We start from the raw sequence: 18,350 nt of genomic DNA on the forward strand, positions 1-18,350 counted from the left end.
CGAGAAAGCCGGTGGCTGACGTCACTCAGGCACTCTCTCTTAAAATGACAAGAAACCTAAAGGTTCATCACACCACGATCAACCAATACTTTTTCCTTTAGTCCGAGAGAGTCCTTCTACTCTGTTCCTTCAGTAACACGTTTGTAGTCTGTTCGATGTATCCACCGAGATTGCCCCTTCAGTCTCAGAGCCGTGCAGTGGTCAGTAGCACCTAATATGGTCCTCTCCACCGAGGTCTGAGTTTCCCTCAATCCCAGTTCTTGGTCAGGACAAAATTCCCAGGTTCTAGGGTGGGATAGTCACTCCTCTCTGCGGGGTGGTTCTCTTCCTTGTAAGCCTGTCGTACCTGTGAATGTAATGCTTGGAAAATTTTGTTTAGTTGGCATATGTATTTCCCCATCTCTTCCCTGAGGGTATGCATATCCAATTTACCTGGTAGACTTTCTGGGAACAATGGTACACAAGGTCTTGGTCCACAGGGTGTCCTCATGGGCCGTCCATAAATGATTTCAGCTGGTGACAACACTGTTTTCCCCTGTGGGGTGACCCTCATGTAGAATAGGTCTAACAGTGGGACCTTCAACCAAGTGAGTCCAGTCTCCGCTGTTAGTTTGGCCAATTTACTCTTCAGAGTGCCATTGACACTTTCCACTATGCCAGCGGCCCATGGGTGGTGTACACAATGGAATTGTTGCTTGATAGCTAGTTTGTTACACACCCCTTCGCTTGCTTTCGCCACAAAGTGTGGGCCATTGTCAGAGCTCAGCATCTCTGGCAGGCTGTACCTGGGAATTATATCCCGTAATAATACCTTCACAACAGTCATAACAGTATTATTGGTAGTTGGAATAGCTTCAATCCATCTGTTAAATGCATCTATAATAGCTAAGCAGTATCTATAGCAATGTACTCTAGGCAATTCAGTAACATCAACTTGTAGACACGAAAATGGTCAAGGGAATCGTACCCGGTGTGCAGGGTACAGGTTAACAACCATTCCCTCCTTTTCCAGGTGTGTGCATAATCGACCAATATAGGTAAAAACTGTGTAGGAACACAAACCTGTCCCGCTGGGGTGATCCAGAAACCTCGGTCGGGGTCTTTCTGGCACCCCACCTGGAACTACAGCTTGCACTCCTCCTCAGAGGCGTCCCCCTGAAAAGTACGTACCTCCCACATGTCTGGCAAACTCGTTCTGCTTGAGTCACGGAGGATTGCTTGATGGGAACCCGAGGAGACGACAACTATCGAGGATTGTGCAGCACTTTTCGCTGTCTCATCTGTTGAAGCATTGAGTTTAGTGACCTGGTTGGCCATGCAGGTGTGGGCCGCACATTTAATAATAGCCAAACCTCGAGGTAGCTGTTGAGCGGTGAGTAAGTTGTTTACAAAGGTGGCATTACTAATGGGGTGGCCAGAGCAAGTCAGGAATCCCCATGTTCCCAGAGAGTCCGGTAGTCATGTACAACTCCAAATGCATAACGGGAGTCCGTGTAATTGTTCGCATTTTTATCTGTTGCTAGGATACAGGCACAAGTCAGAGCAAACGACTCAGCCTTCTGGACGAGACAGCTGCTTCAAAAGAGGCCTGCTCAATTACTTCACTGTCAGTTACTATCGCATCGCCAAAATATTGTTTCCCTGCTGGATCCACAAAAGAGCCTCCATCCTTATATGGAGTTGCGTTGGGCTTGAGGGGGTATTGCGGAATGGATGGGAGAGTCTGTCCTTCTTCTGCAGTGATCCGGACTGGGGCAGTTGGTGTGGCCGATCTCGTGGCCTGAAATTGCCCAGAGATGGGGTACAGCATCTTGGTCAATATTAAAAGGTTGTCTTACCAGATGTGCCATCTTCAACTCAAAGTCCTTCCAGTATTGGAGTTGTCCCTCGACCAAGTTTTGCCAGTCTCCCTCGTTGCTAGAGGCTTGTTTCATCAGTGTGTAGGCAAAGAACCCTAGGGTCTTTGATTTGAACCCGGGGCAAACCCTGATGGTGGTATGGGGAACAACCAGTCCTGTCTGTCGCCAAAGGAAATCTGGAACTTCGGCCAGTAATGCGCTGCCCTCTTTTCCTTTAAGTTCTCCAATCACTGTGACTGGGAAATTCTGTCCCTCGAGGGGGACATAATACTGGCTTTCCTCAGTTGAGCACCCCGGAGGGTCATAGCACAGAGTCACATGAGGGTCGGCCGCTGGCAGAAGGGGTTCAAACACAGTGGAGTACAGATTAAGTGCCCACCACTGGGGGGGGGGGGGGGGTGGGGTGGTGTCAGTAACTGGGGAAGATGTCGGTTGTTCACTAGTCCCAGGGTGATATCCTTGTCCACACAGAGAATCTCGACTTCCAACGGACAGAGCAAATCTCTCTCTGCTAGATTACACCCCCGACTGGTGGTGACTGTAAATGAAACCTCACACTGGGTCCCCTGGAATTCCACCTGCAGTGGCCGGGTACGTGGATACGTACATTCCGTTCATTCAAACCCAAACCGAGTGATTGTCTGATAGCTGTTTTCCCTTTTCCGATACTATTTCCTGATCGAGAGTGGTTGTGGTTGCCCCCATATCAATCATAAACGGAACAGGAATTCCAGCAACTTGCAATATTACACTGGGCTCTTCCTGAGGGGTGGTACTCACGGTAGGAAGCATCATTGATTGTCAATTTCTAAACAGGTTGCTGTCCCCACCTGTCCCTTGGTAGGTTTTTGTTCCCATTTCGGATCCCCAGTTATAGCCCACTCGCGTCTTTCTTTGCCGCTGAACATATTCACCTTTAATGTTAGTTCCCTTTGGGTTTGATCGGGATTCGAAAGTCGGGTCCCAATAATATGTCAAAGCTTGTCGCATTCGATTTCGGTCATTGTCAGGCCAATCCATATTATTTGTTTTAATCATGTTGGATAACTTAGTTGGTAAGTATTGGAGTGGTAAGGCTTTAAACTGGGGGTGGGGGGGGGGGGTGGATTCCCAGTGCCGTAGCAGGCCACAAACTGCTCCTGATAGTCTGGTCACAATTCCCCAGGCTTAGGTTTGCATTCAAGAACTTTAGTGATGTTTACAGGTTGCTGGAGAGCCCTTTCCAAGGCTTGAATAATCTGGTCTGTCTGTTCATTCTCATTATGGTTTCCTGCCTGTAACTCCTGATAGGTTTGGTATCTCAATTCTGCTTTCCATTTCTGCCACACATCAGCTGAGAGAATCATGCAGCAGAGACCGAATAAATCTTGCAGGGTCACATTAAACATTTGTATAGTACTGTGGACACACTGAGCAAACTGTGCTGGTTTTTCTTTTCTACCTGGGACCTGATTCATGATCATTATCATTTCTTGAGGCTTCCAGGGTGCATACACAGGAATCACTGAGGACTGTCCCTCCTCCTGCTGCTGGTGGACTGGGCAGCATTCGGGTGGGCAATTGCCTTCAGAATCATAGAACATTACAGCACAGAAACAGGCCTTTTGGCCCTTCTTGGCTGTGCCGAACCATTTTTCTGCCTAGTCCCACTGACCTGCACCTGGGCCATATCCCTCCAAACCCCTCTCATCCATATACCTGTCCAAGTTTTTCTTAAATGTCAAAAGTGAGTCCACTTTCACCACTTCATCTGGCAGCTCATTCCACACTCCCACCACTCTGCCTGAAGAAGCCCCCCCATGTTCCCTTTAAACTTTTCCCCTTTCACCCTTAACCCATGACCTCTAGTTTTTTTTTGTCTTCTGGCCTCAGTGGAAAAAGCCTGATAGCATTCACTCTGTCTATACCCGTCATAATTTTATACACCCCTATCAAATCTCCCCTCATTCTCCTACGCTCCAGGGAATAAAGTCCTAACCTATTCAACCTTTCTCTGTAACTCAGTTTCTCAAGTCCTGGTAACATCCTTATAAACCTTCTCTGCACTCTTTCAAACTTATTAATATCCTTCCTGTAATTAGGTGACCAAACCTGCACACAGTACTCCAAATTCGATCTCAGCAATGTCTTGTACAACCTCACCATTACATTCCAACTCTGATACTCAGTACTTTGATTTATAAATGCTAATGTACCAAAAGCTCTCTTTACAACCCTATCTACTTGTGATGCCACTTTTAGGGAATGATGTATCTGTACACCCAGAGCCCTCTGTTCTACCGCACTCCTCAGTGTCCTACCATTTACCTTGTATGTTCTACCTTGGTTTGACCTTCCGGTGTAATACCTCACACTTGTCCGCATTAAACTCCATCTGCCATTTTTCAGCCCATTCCTTCGACCGGTCCAAATCCCTCTGCAAGCTTTGAAAAACTTCCTCACTATCCACTACACCTCCAATCTTTGTATCATCGGCAAATTTGCTGATCCAATTTGCCACATTATCATCCAGATCATTGATATAGATGACAAATGACAATGGACCCAGCACTGATCCCTGTGGCACACCACTAGTCACAGGCCTGCACTCAGAGTAGCAATCCTCCACTACCACTCTCTGGCTTCTTCCATTGAGCCAATGTCTTTGTGGAGCCATTAACTCTGGGGTTCTATTGGATCCTTCCCTTCCTGTCTTGGTATTCTCTTAATGAATCTCAGGGTTTACAGACCTCCCCTTCCCTGCCGCCACTGTTTTACCTGAGCGGGCACTGTATCTGAGTACTGGGAGGATTGGGGTTTGGGAGCACTGGGTGCACTTGGCTCCTGGTAAGTTGGGTGGGGGGTGTTATGGTGGGTGCCCACTCCTCATCATGGTCATTGTCCTCAAACAGGGTCAGTATGCCAGACATGGGTTCGGGATCCCTTGTATCCCTATCAGTTCGAACTTCGGACTGATGTTCCTGCCCTGCTCTCCTATCTAGGCCAGCCTTGGTTTGCTTACGTTGTTTTCCCTGCTCTTGCTTGCTGCGTCTATCCACCCATTCACGCTCCACTTTTAGCGTCTCCCAACCTTTGGTGTTCTTCCTGCGGTACATACCTCTCTCCCTTTGTCACATGCATTATTCCTCCAACTTGCTAATAATGTACTGTTCCGCTTTCCATCTGCCTTTTCCTTCCATTCCCTTTTCAACAATTTCCACTTCTTTCCACAGTTTTTTTCCCATATCAAATTTACTGCTTGTTCTCATGAGGTAATATCCCTGGTTCCTCCGCAGTGGCCACATTTTGTTCCCCAATTTCTTATTCAGCGCTGTACTCAACATGCGCAAATCTTTTTCCTTGTCTGGAAAACTCTTGCACGCTGTGTAGGGCTGCTCCTGGCCCACTCATATCAATCGACTGCAATTGACCCATGTGCACCAAATAATATACCCAGCACAAAGCCTCCCGCTCAATTAACAATCAGATAAATTTACCCGGCTGGCACCTCCTGCCTCCTGTCCACTTAGTGAAATTTACCTGGAACCGCCTCCTGCCCACTTAGTAAAATTTTGTCTACCTTATACGAGTCCCCCAACAGATTCTTTCCCGATCCCGTCAAGGTATGTGATCAGCCTTGGACGAGGGACCGTACCTCGAAAGGAACTAACGGAGAGCGACAAAATGTAAAATAGCTATTGGGTGCCCAGTCAGTCTCCGCAGTCCCCAGAGTGGTCCAGCCGCTTACTCAGCCCGTCAGCTTGGCACTCCCTATATTGGGATCCTGTTCGTGACACTAAATGTGAAAGTTGAATCTGAATAAAACCCGGGAGACCAGCTTCTTATCATCACCACAGTTTATTGTGCATTCTCCTGCAGGAGTTTGAGACCCAGTTGTCAAAGGGAAGGCACGTAAGCACTGCCACCATCTGACAAGTGGACTGACTTAGTCAGGTTACAGCCGTGTATTTATACATGAACCCAGACATTTATACAAAGTAAGCCCCAGACATTACTATTGCAAGATGTTATTTGAGCTGGTATGCCCACCAAATCTATTGGTGCAAAACTAAATTACGTAGATAAGAGAGTTCGCTAAATGAAGGTTCTAATTACAGATGGATGTACTGTTCAGTCCTTATCAGATATTCCCTTTGCAAGGCTCTGACATAATTACAGACAGATATTCATTCCTGTCCTTATCAGAGAGTCCTCCTCCCTTATCTCAAACGAGGGTACAATGTATAATGTTATCAGCTAATGAGGGTACAATGTATAATGTTATCAGCTCTCAGTGTGTCTCTCTGCAAGCCACAGAGAACTGGTAATGAGCCTGTCTTAGCAAACCACTGAAGACAGAGTTTACTTCAGTTCAAAAATTCCTATTCAATCCCAAATGCTCTTGTAGCCAGAGATTACATAGGATCAAAATGTTTTGTTTTATATATCCTAAATTCCTCAGGAGGGTTGACGGGAAGTACTTATGTCCATTATAGAAACTTATGTTACCTGTGTGTATTGTGGTGATGCAAAAATTGCTGGAGAATTTAGAAGTGGGAAGAAGTGGAGTGATATTTGGAACTGACTTTTTAAAGCGTAATTTAGCAAACAAACCACTTATGGACAATATGCAAGAGCTTTGGTGAGAAAATCCTTCATTACCCATTACAGGCCTGCTATACAGTTTGTGTGAGAGAGCAGATGAACTTGATCAAACCCAGAGGAGATCAAAGTTGTTATCGACAGTGATTTGCTAGCTGTTAAAATGAATACCTCTATATAAAATTCACTCTGCACATGTTGTCACTTGGAAAAAAATGTACAGTACAAGATTTATGTACACACCGGTCATTACAAATTGGAGGGGAGGTGGGGAGACCTCCAGTGTCCCTGATGCCCTCACCTACAAGATGTACATCCAGCTGCAGCTTGTAACCCGGCAGTTTAAGGAGTTGGAATTTGAAATGGATGAATTCTGGATCAGCTCGGAGTCCCTCATATACATGAGGAGTAGAAATCTTTACGTTACATCTCTGTCTAAATGTGCAATGTGTAAGTTATAGTAATTTCTAATAAATAGTTTGTACATTGGACAGTCAATAAAGCAAAAATGCAATTCTATCAGCATGAATTAATCAGTCTGATGGCCTGGGAGAAGATGCCATCCCGAATCCTTTTAATCCTTTTGCTGTGGTACTGTTTCCTGGATGGTAGCAGCAGGAACAGTTTGTGGTTGTGGTGAATTGGGTCCCCAATATCCTTTGTGCCCCTTTTAAACACCTGTCTCTGTAAATGCCCTTGATCATGGGAAGTTCACATCTACAGATGTGCGGGGCTGTCTGCACCACTCCCTGCAGGTTCCTGAGATTGAGGGAAGTACAGTTCACATACCAGGCAGTGATGCAGCCAGTCAGGATGCTCTCAATTGTCTTCCTGTAGAAAGCTCTTAGGATTTGGGGCCCATAACAAACCTCTTCAACCATCTGAGGTGTAAAAGGGGCTCCTGTGCTCTTTTCACAATACAGCCGGTATGTACAGACCATGTGAGATCCTTGTTGATGTTTGTGCTGAGGATCTTAAAGCTGTTCACCAGATCCATTGACGTCAATAGGGGCTAGCCTTTCTCCATTCCTCCTGTAATCCACAAACAGCTCCTTTGTTTTTGTGACAGTCAGGGAAAGGTTGTTTTCTTGACACCAGTCAGATGTTGTTCAGACCTCAGACAGAGTCAGCAATCAAATGGTTGAGCATGGTATGAATGTGCTGAGCTGCGTTTATCACAATGAAAGAAGCATCGTAGGGAAGCCAGATAAGCTGAGGACAGGGAATTATGATATTGTAGCCATTATTGGGACTTGGTTGCACCCAACAGTCTGAGGGATTTAGAGGAACAAATTTCCAGAGAGATCGCAGACCATGACAAGAAACAAAGGTTGTTTCAGCAAGTGCTTTTAACTTTCCAGATATTGTCTGACTCCTATACTGTAAAAGGACTAGATGGGGTAGAGTTTGTCAAATGTGCTCTTGATCAGTACGTAGGATTCCCGATGTAGAAGTGTGCAATAAGCTGTTAGGAAATGATCCAGGGCTGGTGATAGCAATTAGTGATCATAATGCCATGAGATTCAAAGTAAATATGGAAAAAGAGAGATCTGGATCACGGGTTGAGATTCTAAATTGGAGAAAGGTCAATTTTGTGGTATCAGAAAGGATCTGGCAACTGTGGTTTGGGACAGGCTGTTTTCTGGCAAAGGAGTACTTGGTAAGTGGGAGGCCTTCAGAAGTGAAATTTTGAGGGTGTAGAGTTTGTACGTGCCTGACAAAATAAAAGTTGAAAGGTAACTGGGGCAGAGAACCTTGGTTTTCAAGAGGTATTGAGGCCCTGGATATGTTGTTTCTCTAAATGCCTCAGACTGTTGGGTGCTACCAAGTCACATTAATGTGTACAATATCATGATTCCACGCACTGAGCTCATCTGACTTTTTTTTTAAGTCATCTTCTGTTGGTTTCTAAAAGCTTCCCAATGGTTTTTGCTCTTTTGTTTGCCCTCTCTTTGGCTTTTATTTTGGCTTTCACTTCTCATTTTAGCCACAGTTGTGTCCTTCTGCCTTTCCAATGCTTCCACTTCTTTTGGATGTATCGATCACTCAGCTCCCGAATTGCTCCCAGAAACTCCAGCCATTGCTGCTCTGTTGTCCCTCCTACCTTTTCCCTTCCAAACAAGTTTGTCCAGCTTCTCTGTCACAGAAACGTGGAGAAGTTCAGTACAGAAGCAGGCTACTTGGCCCAGCTAGTCAATGCTGAAAAAACATTTAAGTTGTCAAATGCAACTATCTGCAAGGGGACCATTGCTCTCCATAACCCTACCATCCAGGCTCCCATCCAAACTTCTTTTAAATGCTGAAACCGAGCTCATATTCACCAACTGTGCTGACATCTCATTCCAAACTCACACAACCATTTCAGTGAAGACTTTTTCCACACGCTTCTGTTAAATTTTTGCCTTCACCACTTACCCATGACCTCTGGTTATCACCGCACCCAACCTCAGTGGAAAATGCTGCTTGCATTTACCGTATATGTACCCAAATAATTTTGTATACTTCTAACAAAACCTCAAAGCAATGTATGATTCCCTTGTTTATGTTTAGAGCATATTTTAGGTGAAAAGATGATGAGGGGCATTGATCGTGTGGATAGCCAGAGGCTTTTTCCCCCAGGTCTAAAGTGGCTAACACAAGGGGCGTAGTTTTAAGGTGCTTGGAAATAGATACTGAGGGGATGTCAGGGGTTAGTTTTTTTACACAGAGAGTGGTGGGTGTGTGGAATGAGTACCGGCTATTTGTGTGAGAGTGTTTCAGTTACTGTGGGGCCAGGCACCCATGCTGCTCAGTGGGAACAGGGAATAATACCAATGGAAAGAGTCAAAATGAGCCAGGTCACAGATTGGAGACGGCAGAAATGCCCCATTCTCATAGAGACAGGAGGAGCATCAGAGAATTTGATGGTCATTCCAGATACTAGCACTGTGCCCAGTTAGAAGATGACTGCTCTCTCCAACTTGGGTTGAACTTCACTCTAATGGTGTGAAGCCATATCACACCTTGACGAGTCAAGTGATCTCATCTGAAATGTTGTCCTACACCCATTGATGGATTTAGTAAATCTTTTTACAGGTTGAAAATGATGAGGAATTTGTCGACTGGAATCTCAAGCAGATCACGCCAGTTTTGCTGTCTCTGACCAGATATTTACGAAGTGGAGCAAGGGATTCACTTCATCTTCCTTCCTGTTCAGACTGTGGGGAGGGATTCACTCGATCATCTGACTGACTTCTACGCCCGTTATTTTACATGGGGAAACCCATTCACCTGCCCAGACTGTGGGAATGGGTTCAGTTGGTCGTCTCAACTGAAGGTACATCAGCAAGTTCATACTGGGACAAGGCCATTCACCTGTTCTGTGTGAGAGAAGGGATCCAGTCGGTCTTCCCACCTGTGGACACACCAGTCAGTTCACACTGGGCAGAGGCTGGTCATCTGCTGAAATTGTGGGGAAAAATCCACTCGGTCATCTGACATAATGGCTCACCAGTGAGTTCACACTGGGGACAGGCCGTTCACCTGCTCGGACTGTGGGAGGGGATTCACTTGCCCATCTGACCTAATGGCTCATCTGCGAGTTCACACTGGGGAGAGGCTGTTCATCTGCTCGGACTGTGGGAAGGGATTCACTCAGTCATCCCATCTGAAGGTACACCAGCGAGTTCACAGTGGGCATAGGCCGTTCACCTGCTCAGACTGTGGGAAGGGATTCACTTGCTCATCTAAACTGAAAATACATCAGCGAGTTCACACTGGAGAGAGGCCGTTCACCTGCTCAGACTGTGGGAAGGGATTTACTCAGTCATCTGAACTGAAGGTACATCAGCGAGTTCACACTGGGGAGAGGCCATTCACCTGCTCTGACTGTGGGAAGGGATTCCCTTGCTCATCCCAACTGAAGGTACATCAGCGAGTTCACACTGGCGAGAGGCCATTCACCTGCTCAGACTGTGGGAAGCGATTCACTTGCTCATCCCATCTGAAGGTACATCAGAGAGTTCACACTGGGGAGAGGCCATTCACCTGCTCAGACTGTGGGAAGGGATTCACTTGCTCATCCCAACTGAGGGTACATCAGAGAGTTCACACTGGGGAGAGGCCATTCACCTGCTCAGACTGTGGGAAGGGATTCACTCAGTCATCTCAACTGAAGGTACATCAGCGAGTTCACACTGGAGAGAAGCCGTTCACCTGCTCAGACTGTGGAAAGGGATTCACTCGGTCATCTGACCTAATGGTACACCAGCTAGTTCACACTGGGGAGAAGCCGTTCTCCTGCTCAGACTGTGGGAAGGGATTCACTCGGTCATCTCAACTGAAGGTACATCAGAGAGTTCACACTGGAGAGAGGCCATTCACCTGCTCATACTGTGGGACAGGATTCACTCAGTCATCCTCCCTAATGAAACACCAGCGAGTTCACACTGGGGAGCGGCCATTCACCTGCTCGGACTGTGGGAAGGGATTCATTTGCTCGTCTAACCTGAAGTCACATCAGCAAGTTCACACTGGTGAGAGGCCATTCACCTGTTCAGACTGTGGGAAGGGATTCATTCGGTCGTCGTACCTGATGGCTCACCAACGAGTTCACATAAGGGAGCGGCCGTTCACCTGCTCAGACTGTGGGAAAGGATTCCCCTGCTCATCCGAACTGAAGGTACATCAACGAGTTCACACTGGAGAGAGGCCATTCACCTGCTCAGACTGTGGGAAGGGATTCCCTTACTCATCCCAACTGAGGGTACATCAGCGAGGTCACACTGGCGAGAGGCCGTTCACCTGCTCAGACTGTGGGAAGAGATTCACTCAGTCATCTGAACTGAAAGTACATCAGCGAGTTCACACTGGCAAGAGGCCATTCACCTGCTCAGACTGTGGGAAGGGATTCCCTTACTCATCCCAACTGAGGGTACATCAGCGAGGTCACACTGGCGAGAGGCCGTTCACCTGCTCAGACTGTGGGAAGGGATTCACTCAGTCATCTCAACTGAACGTACATCAGAGAGTTCACACTGGTGAGCGGCCGTTCACCTGCTCAGACTGTGGGAAGGGATTCACTTGCTCATCCCAACTGAGGGTACATCAACGAGTTCACACTGGGGAGAGGCCGTTCACCTGCTCAGACTGTGGGAAGGGATTCACTTGCTCATCCCAACTGAGGGTACATCAGAGAGTTCACACTGGGGAGAGGCCGTTCACCTGCTCAGACTGTGGGAAGGGATTCACTTGCTCATCTCAACTGAAGGTACATCAGCGAGTTCACACTGGGGAGAAGCCGTTCACCTGCCCAGACTGCGGGAAGGGATTCACTTGGTCATCTCAACTACAGAGACACCAGCGAGTTCACAGTGGGTAGAGGCTGATCACCTGCTCAGACCTTGGGAAGCGATTCACTCAGTCATCTAGGTGTATGTAACTCTTGCTTCGGCTAGCAGCTTAATGTAGGGGTGATAGCCCCCAGCCCAGCCAAACTTGTGAAATCTCGTTTGGGTGGATGCTGTGTGATGTGTCCCCTGTTACAAATCAGTTCCCCGAAATTACAAACAGTACACAATATGCGATTAAACGATTGAGCTTTATAATTCTTACTTTGATTATAGGGTTCGTAAAGTAAACAAAGAAAAAGGGCCCGCTCTCTCCATTCACGTCTTCTCATCTCTCCCTAGCGAAAGACCACAAATTCTCTCTTCCAGACTCACAAGAAAGAATGTTTCTCTCATTGGATCGCCCCACACTCCAAAACCCTGTTATCTCTAGTCTTAACCTAAACATTGCTGCTGCAGAGAAACCATTACCTCAGCAGTGAAACATTGCAGAGAGGCCATTACATTAGCAGTGAAACATTACAGAGAGGCCATTACATGAGCAGTGAAACCTTGCAGCATGTTATACATGTGACACACTACCGGGTTCACAGTGGGGAGAAAGTTTCAATAAGCTGCATGCTGGATATTTGTCCATCACCGTTGCTGAATGCAATTTCGAGAGTGACTGTCGGTGCTGAACTCTGCAATTATTGCTGCTGCTCACCACACCCAGTTCTGCACCCTGGTCACTGGGAATGGGAGGAGTTTCTTCTTTCACCTTTAATGGGACTGGTGTTTAATATTCTGAATCTGAAACAAATAAATCAGTTTATTTTAAACTCTGTCTCTGGTACTTAAGTGAATTTATAACACACCTAGTGTACGGTAGAGAGTCAGCTCTGGCCAGCTGGACCCTGCCAGTGATTCTGTTCCATGACAGTCCTTTTAAATCCTCCCCTGTACGGCCAAAACAGCATGGTTTTCCTCTTCCCAGACAGATCTCTTGGAATTTTTTGGTGAAATACGAAAGGTGGTGGGTGTTGTTTGTTTGGATTTTCAGATGGTTCTGAACAAGGTGCTGCAGCTGAAGCTGCTTAACAAGACCACAGCTCATGGTATTTGATGTCTCTGTGCTGCTCCCGCTGGAGTTTAGAATTATGGGCGGGTTTCCTGACTGCTGTAAAGCCAAGATAGAGAGGATGTTTCCCATAATGCGTAGCCCAGGACCAGGGGTACACCCTCAGACTACAGGGAAATCAATTCATAAGAAAGAGGAAGTCTTATGATATTATGTTTATTCAACATGGCCATGACTGATCTATGCTTCTGTGTCTATCCCCCTCTATCTCCACCTAAAATGTACCCAGTCAGCCGCCTACACTCAGCTAGATAGACACTTCACTGATACTAAAGGAATTTACATGGAAGATTTAGAATTTTAGAAATTTCCATATGTCTCCATTTAAAATGAGTGGCCCTTTTCGATCCCTGTCAGTTTCTCTCTCACTGATCAATATGTCCCTTTCCCTCGTATATCTCCCCCGTCTCAATCCCTGGTTTCTATCCCAGCTTAACTCCCCATCTCTCTTCCCTCTCATATTCCCTCCAATATCTCTCCTCCGTCATTCTCTCCCATGCCTCTTTCTGCCCCTCACTTGCTCCCCGTTTATTTCTTACCCACATCCATCTCACTCTTCCCGCAATTCTCTCCCCTCACTGGTTGTTGCCACCATCTCTCTCCCCTCTGTTTCTCACCTCTAACACTTCCCTGCCAGCTCTCCTCAGTCTTGCTCACTAACACCCATAGTCTCTCGATTCTCTCTCCCTCTTTTTCACAACCACCACTCAGCCTGTTCTCTCCTCCCTCCAACCCTCCCTCCCCCTCTTTCTCTATCTCTTCCTCCCCCTTCTCTCTTTCTCCCTCTTCCTCTATCTCTCTGTCACTCTCTCCCTCCTCTGCTTCATCCAACTCCAAACGCCAGTATGTTCCGATGTCACCAAGGCTACTTATCTTGTCGATGTCACTGTCGCATATTGAAAGGGACGGGTTGCTATCCTGGAGTGAGCACGGGCTGAGATTCAGTGTCGGGGTGGGGGTGTGGTTTGTAGACAGAAAGGGGAGAAGAGAGGTGAGAGTGAGCGGAAGTTGGGGTGACTGGAGTAGGAGAGGGAGGTGAGGAAGTGGGAGAGGATGTATTAGGATAAGAGGGGAGAGGAGGAAATGGAGAGTGAGAGAAGACGGAGGAGAAGCAGAGAGGAAGGTGTGCTGAGAATTGAGAGGAGGGTGAAGGGTAGGGAGAAAGGGAGTGGAAGATAAAGTGAGTGCACTATGGAGAGGAGCAAGCAAGATTTGAGGGAGCTGCACACACAGTGTTGAGGGAGTCCCATTCCCTCTGTCCTACTCACTGTAACTCTTCTAAGGATGTATTTTCATCAATGAAAACAGGATTCAACATGCTGCGAGCATGTACTATTCTGAACTGAAATGAAAGCTCAGACCAGAAAGATGAAGAAATGATCACAATCGAGCAGTTATTCCCTCTGGGGTGGTTACATGTCCTAAGATGGCTTTAGGAGCAAATAACACTCGCTAGGGGGACATTAAAGAATCTTGGTGGGGCGATAAGCCGCCTCTAACTTAAGGCATCAGATCTGACCGACCATTAGTAGAGCAGGCACTTCCAAAAAAGGTGGTGGCGCTGGGACACAGGAAGAAGCATCGCACTGCAGGCCTTGAGCATTCGTCATCACAACGCGTCTGACACTTGGCGATCTCGTCCGACCTAACCACCCTAGCAGACGTTGCAGATGCATAAGTTAGTGACGGGGGTACTGGACTGTTCTCAACTCGCGGCACTGGGGCTAAAGTAGGTTGGGAAACTCTGCTAAAGAGGATTGAGTTAACCAATGGATGAGCATAACCGTCCACGGGTGAGATCCACCATCTGAGCAGACAAGGTGTCAATGTGAAGCGTCTGAGGTCAGGCTCAAAACTGGAGATCTCTTCTCAGAAGCTGAGTGGTTCCTTGTGTCAATAGAGGACCAGGCGGTTGACAGAAAAATAACAAACATGCACTTTGAAAGAGTAACAAATTCAAGACGAAGTGTTCCTTTCTCAGGCTCTAAAGCAGAATATGCCATTTGATTGCTCACACAGTCGCCATCAAGTGGCAAGCATCATTCATTCAAAATCAGGAAGGAAGGTGACATTTCTCCCTGGAGTAGGAATTTGGGTGTTCCATGGAAATTTGCACAATTATGAACCAAATCCAGGAGTTCTGTAGTGTTAATCATTTCTCCACAACAGCTTTATCTGATACCAAGGACAAGTGCGAGATTTACTGTAAGCTCCTTAGACTGGTGACTTTCTTTTTCATTTCATCCTGCCGCAAAAGACTGAAGTAACAAATGAGATGCAATTTTGCTGATTAGGTTTTAAATACCCTTGGATGCTCTCCCGCTTTATCATTAATGACAGGGTTGTGACGGTGACAGGGCTGGAATATGCTGGGCAAATAAACAGAAAAGGTAAGGTGAGATAGAAGGTGGATGTCGCGGGCTGAAGGTGTGAATGTGTGTTTGCCTGTGTTGTCCTCTCTCGGGCTCTAAACCAGTTTTATTCTCTCCGCTGTCATGTTCTTCGGTGACCGTCCATTCTGCAGTGTCCAGATGGAAATCACGGCAACCGCCTCTGAGAAGAGGTTAGATATTTTGTTTGTTAATTAGTTGAATGGGAGTAACGACGTTAGAACAGTAGTAAGACAGTCATATCCCACCCACCCGGGATCCGTATAGTATCCCGTCTTTGGAACGCAGTCTCCGGGTATATTGTCAATCACTTTCACAGGTTGCAATGTAAGAAGTAGGACACATGATTCAAACAGACCAGAACACTGGTTGTTATCAGAACCACAGACGCAGTTTTCCCGGTGCAATACTTTACTCTCCACCTCTGGAAACAGATGACGACAAACCGATCAAAGGGAAAGGTGACAACTGACCAGACAGAGGAGTCTGTGGCTGTCTCTGTCAGGGCAGCAATCACACTGCATACGGGGGTGATGGCCAGGAAAGTCCCAGGGAAGTAATAATAACTGAGCGGGCACAATATCACCACCAAGACAACGGTCAATAGATCCACCGTTGTCACGGCCACCAGGTAGCGAGTGGTGCAGGTGGAGAGGCCGCACATTCCCCGGGACAGGATCACAATCGCCACTAAATTCATTTGGGGTGGGGGTGGGGACAGCAGAAGGAATCAATGAATTACTCTCTCACGCTCTGGGACAGAGATAAGCTGTAAAGAGAGAACAATCAAACCTGGCGGGCGCTCAATACTGGAGGTTTAAAAGGCGTAAATCGTGCTTCGCAGACTGAGCAATGGTGCGCAAGCAGGGAGGAAGGTTACATACTCGGTACTGCAAGAGGAGCAGGATTTGGGAATGAGGCACTGTCAACTGATCGCCAAGGGAGCTTTACGACCGATGTGTAAAGTTTGAATACCTCGGCACTTCCTTCATATCCTGGCACTCATCGCATGTCGCTACGCCCCGCTGCCTCTGAGGTTGTCCATTTACAACGTTCAAAGTTCGTAGCACATTTACTTCCTCTGTTCGCAGGCGTTCATCTCCTTTTCGACTCCCGTTTGTCACCTGCCCTCGCCGGCCCAGCTGGGCTCGCTGCTTTTAAATTCTGCAAATACACTTGGATGCGGTTCCTTCAAACTACGACAACGGATCAGATCAGGAAGTTCCCATTTTCATTTTTTTTTAGCACATTCTTCCTGACCTGCTCCGAATTACAGAAGCATTATTCCAAATGGTTCGATGTTTATTTTTCCAGACCAGAGTATTGCATGTACATTACCCAGTCAGGCATCTAACAGACACCTCTGGTTGGCGAAACCCCTCTTCACTGATAATAAGGCGTGGAAACAAACCCTTGTAAACAAAAACGCACAGCGACACGATTTGAATTTTCAAAACTCCCGATGGTCCGAGATTGAACACACAAGTGAATCTCACCAGGGTTTCGCTTTCCGCGTTCTCCTCAACCTTGTAGCATTTTTTCAAACACAGCACAATTACTTTCAATTTTAAATTAAAGCATTTTGAAATATTGGTGCGGAAAAAAAACGCCCTGGCCCTGAATGGTGCCGAGCGCGCTGGAGAATTGGAGTTTACTTTGATAGCGGTTTTACCTTGATAAATCAAAGCTGCCTGTCATGTCCACACAATATATCCAACTCCCCGATCTTCCACTCTACATCTGTTTCAGTTAATGTTTGTTTTTTTTTTCTTTTCAACCTTGTCTACTGATTAAACTGCAAGGAAACTTCTGACCGAACACAAGAGTTCTGTCACAATGACTGCACCACACTCACTAATACACCAGGATCATAACGCTGTCGGTAACTGAACGGGTCCAAAGACCGCGCACATTGTACTGCAGATGTTAGTTCGCGTCTGTTCCTACCAGGGACACCAATAACGGCAACGATCAAGTAATATGTCTTTCTCATACTGTAGATAGTTTCAGGCATTCCGTGTGTGATTCACCCTGTATTCGAGCTGCCCGCGATCTCGCTGAAGAAACTCTGAGCTGATGTATCTCCACGATCATTCATTTATACTCACTCTAGCACGCTAAGTGTTCAATTGTACACAAGGCTGACGTGTTTTCCAACAGCTGCGGTAAAAATAAGCATGATTTCATTCAGGTAAAATCTCAAATATGATGAGGTATGGAGAGCTTCACACGAAATTGCAAAATCCCAAAGACGAAGAAATGATGAATCGAGAATTCAGTGAATGCTGCCGTGAAAGTCTCTCAGTCTCACCTCTCGGTTTCATGATTCTTATTGTTGATCTTGTCCATTCCCAGACTCCATAGACTTTGTCTCGATTATAGATCCGCTCTGGGAAATTGTCTCAGTTATCGATCTTCCAATAGAAATATAAAAAAATATATGTTGTTTGTATGCTCCTGTAATATATTGAAGAACCTTAACCTGATATCGCGTCCAGACTTACGAAGATAATGGACGCACGAAAACCGTTAACAACAATAATCACAACACATACAAAATGATGAAAGAACTCAACGTATAAGGCAACTTCTATGGAGATGAATAATGTCGACGTTTCGTACAGACGTGCCTTCTTCAGATTAATCAACGTTTAGTCGAGCATCTCGGCTTCAACAACAAAAAGCAGAATTTCCCAGTGGCCAAACATTTCAATTCCAGTCCCCATTCCCGGTCTGAAATGTCGCACATCGTCTCCTTTGCTGCCACATGAGCAGCCTCAGGTTGGAGGAGTAAACTGCAATTAAATTATGTCTATGGAACCTCCAATTTTATGACATGAACACAGATATCTCGGCTTTCCGGTATTTCGCCTCTCCCTTTTCCCTCTTCTTCATTTCACCACTCTGGCCTACTCTTCTCTTCACTTGCCAATCACCTCACTTCGGTCCCCTTCTGCTTCCCTTTCTCCAATGATCCACTCTCTCCTATCAGATTCCTTCTTCTCCAGCTCTTTGCTTTTTCCCATTATCACCCAAGCTACATTTCGCCCACTATCCCACACATCCAGTTTCA

The 18,350-nt window shown here is 46.5% G+C and overlaps 1 protein-coding gene and 1 long non-coding RNA gene across 2 annotated transcripts in view; one reads left to right on the forward strand and one right to left on the reverse strand.

Annotated features, from left to right (window-relative positions):
- The window catches only part of LOC140722704 (uncharacterized), a 328,213-nt gene extending 310,218 nt beyond the window's left edge, over positions 1–17,995 (reverse strand). The window contains exon 1 of the long non-coding RNA XR_012097720.1: positions 17,589–17,995. This is a non-coding gene — a long non-coding RNA (uncharacterized lncRNA). The remainder of the gene's footprint in view (positions 1–17,588) is intronic.
- On the forward strand, positions 9,047–12,588 carry LOC140722696 (uncharacterized). The gene is made up of 2 exons (XM_073037395.1): positions 9,047–12,263; positions 12,297–12,588. The coding sequence occupies exon 1, from the start codon at positions 10,006–10,008 to the stop codon at positions 11,797–11,799; it is 1,794 nt and encodes a 597-aa protein (XP_072893496.1). The 5' UTR covers positions 9,047–10,005; the 3' UTR covers positions 11,800–12,263; positions 12,297–12,588.
- Positions 17,996–18,350: the final 355 nt, after the last annotated feature.

The sequence above is a fragment of the Hemitrygon akajei genome, unplaced genomic scaffold (assembly GCF_048418815.1).
Source record: "Hemitrygon akajei unplaced genomic scaffold, sHemAka1.3 Scf000085, whole genome shotgun sequence".
In the NCBI taxonomy this organism is placed as follows: Eukaryota; Metazoa; Chordata; class Chondrichthyes; order Myliobatiformes; family Dasyatidae; genus Hemitrygon; species Hemitrygon akajei.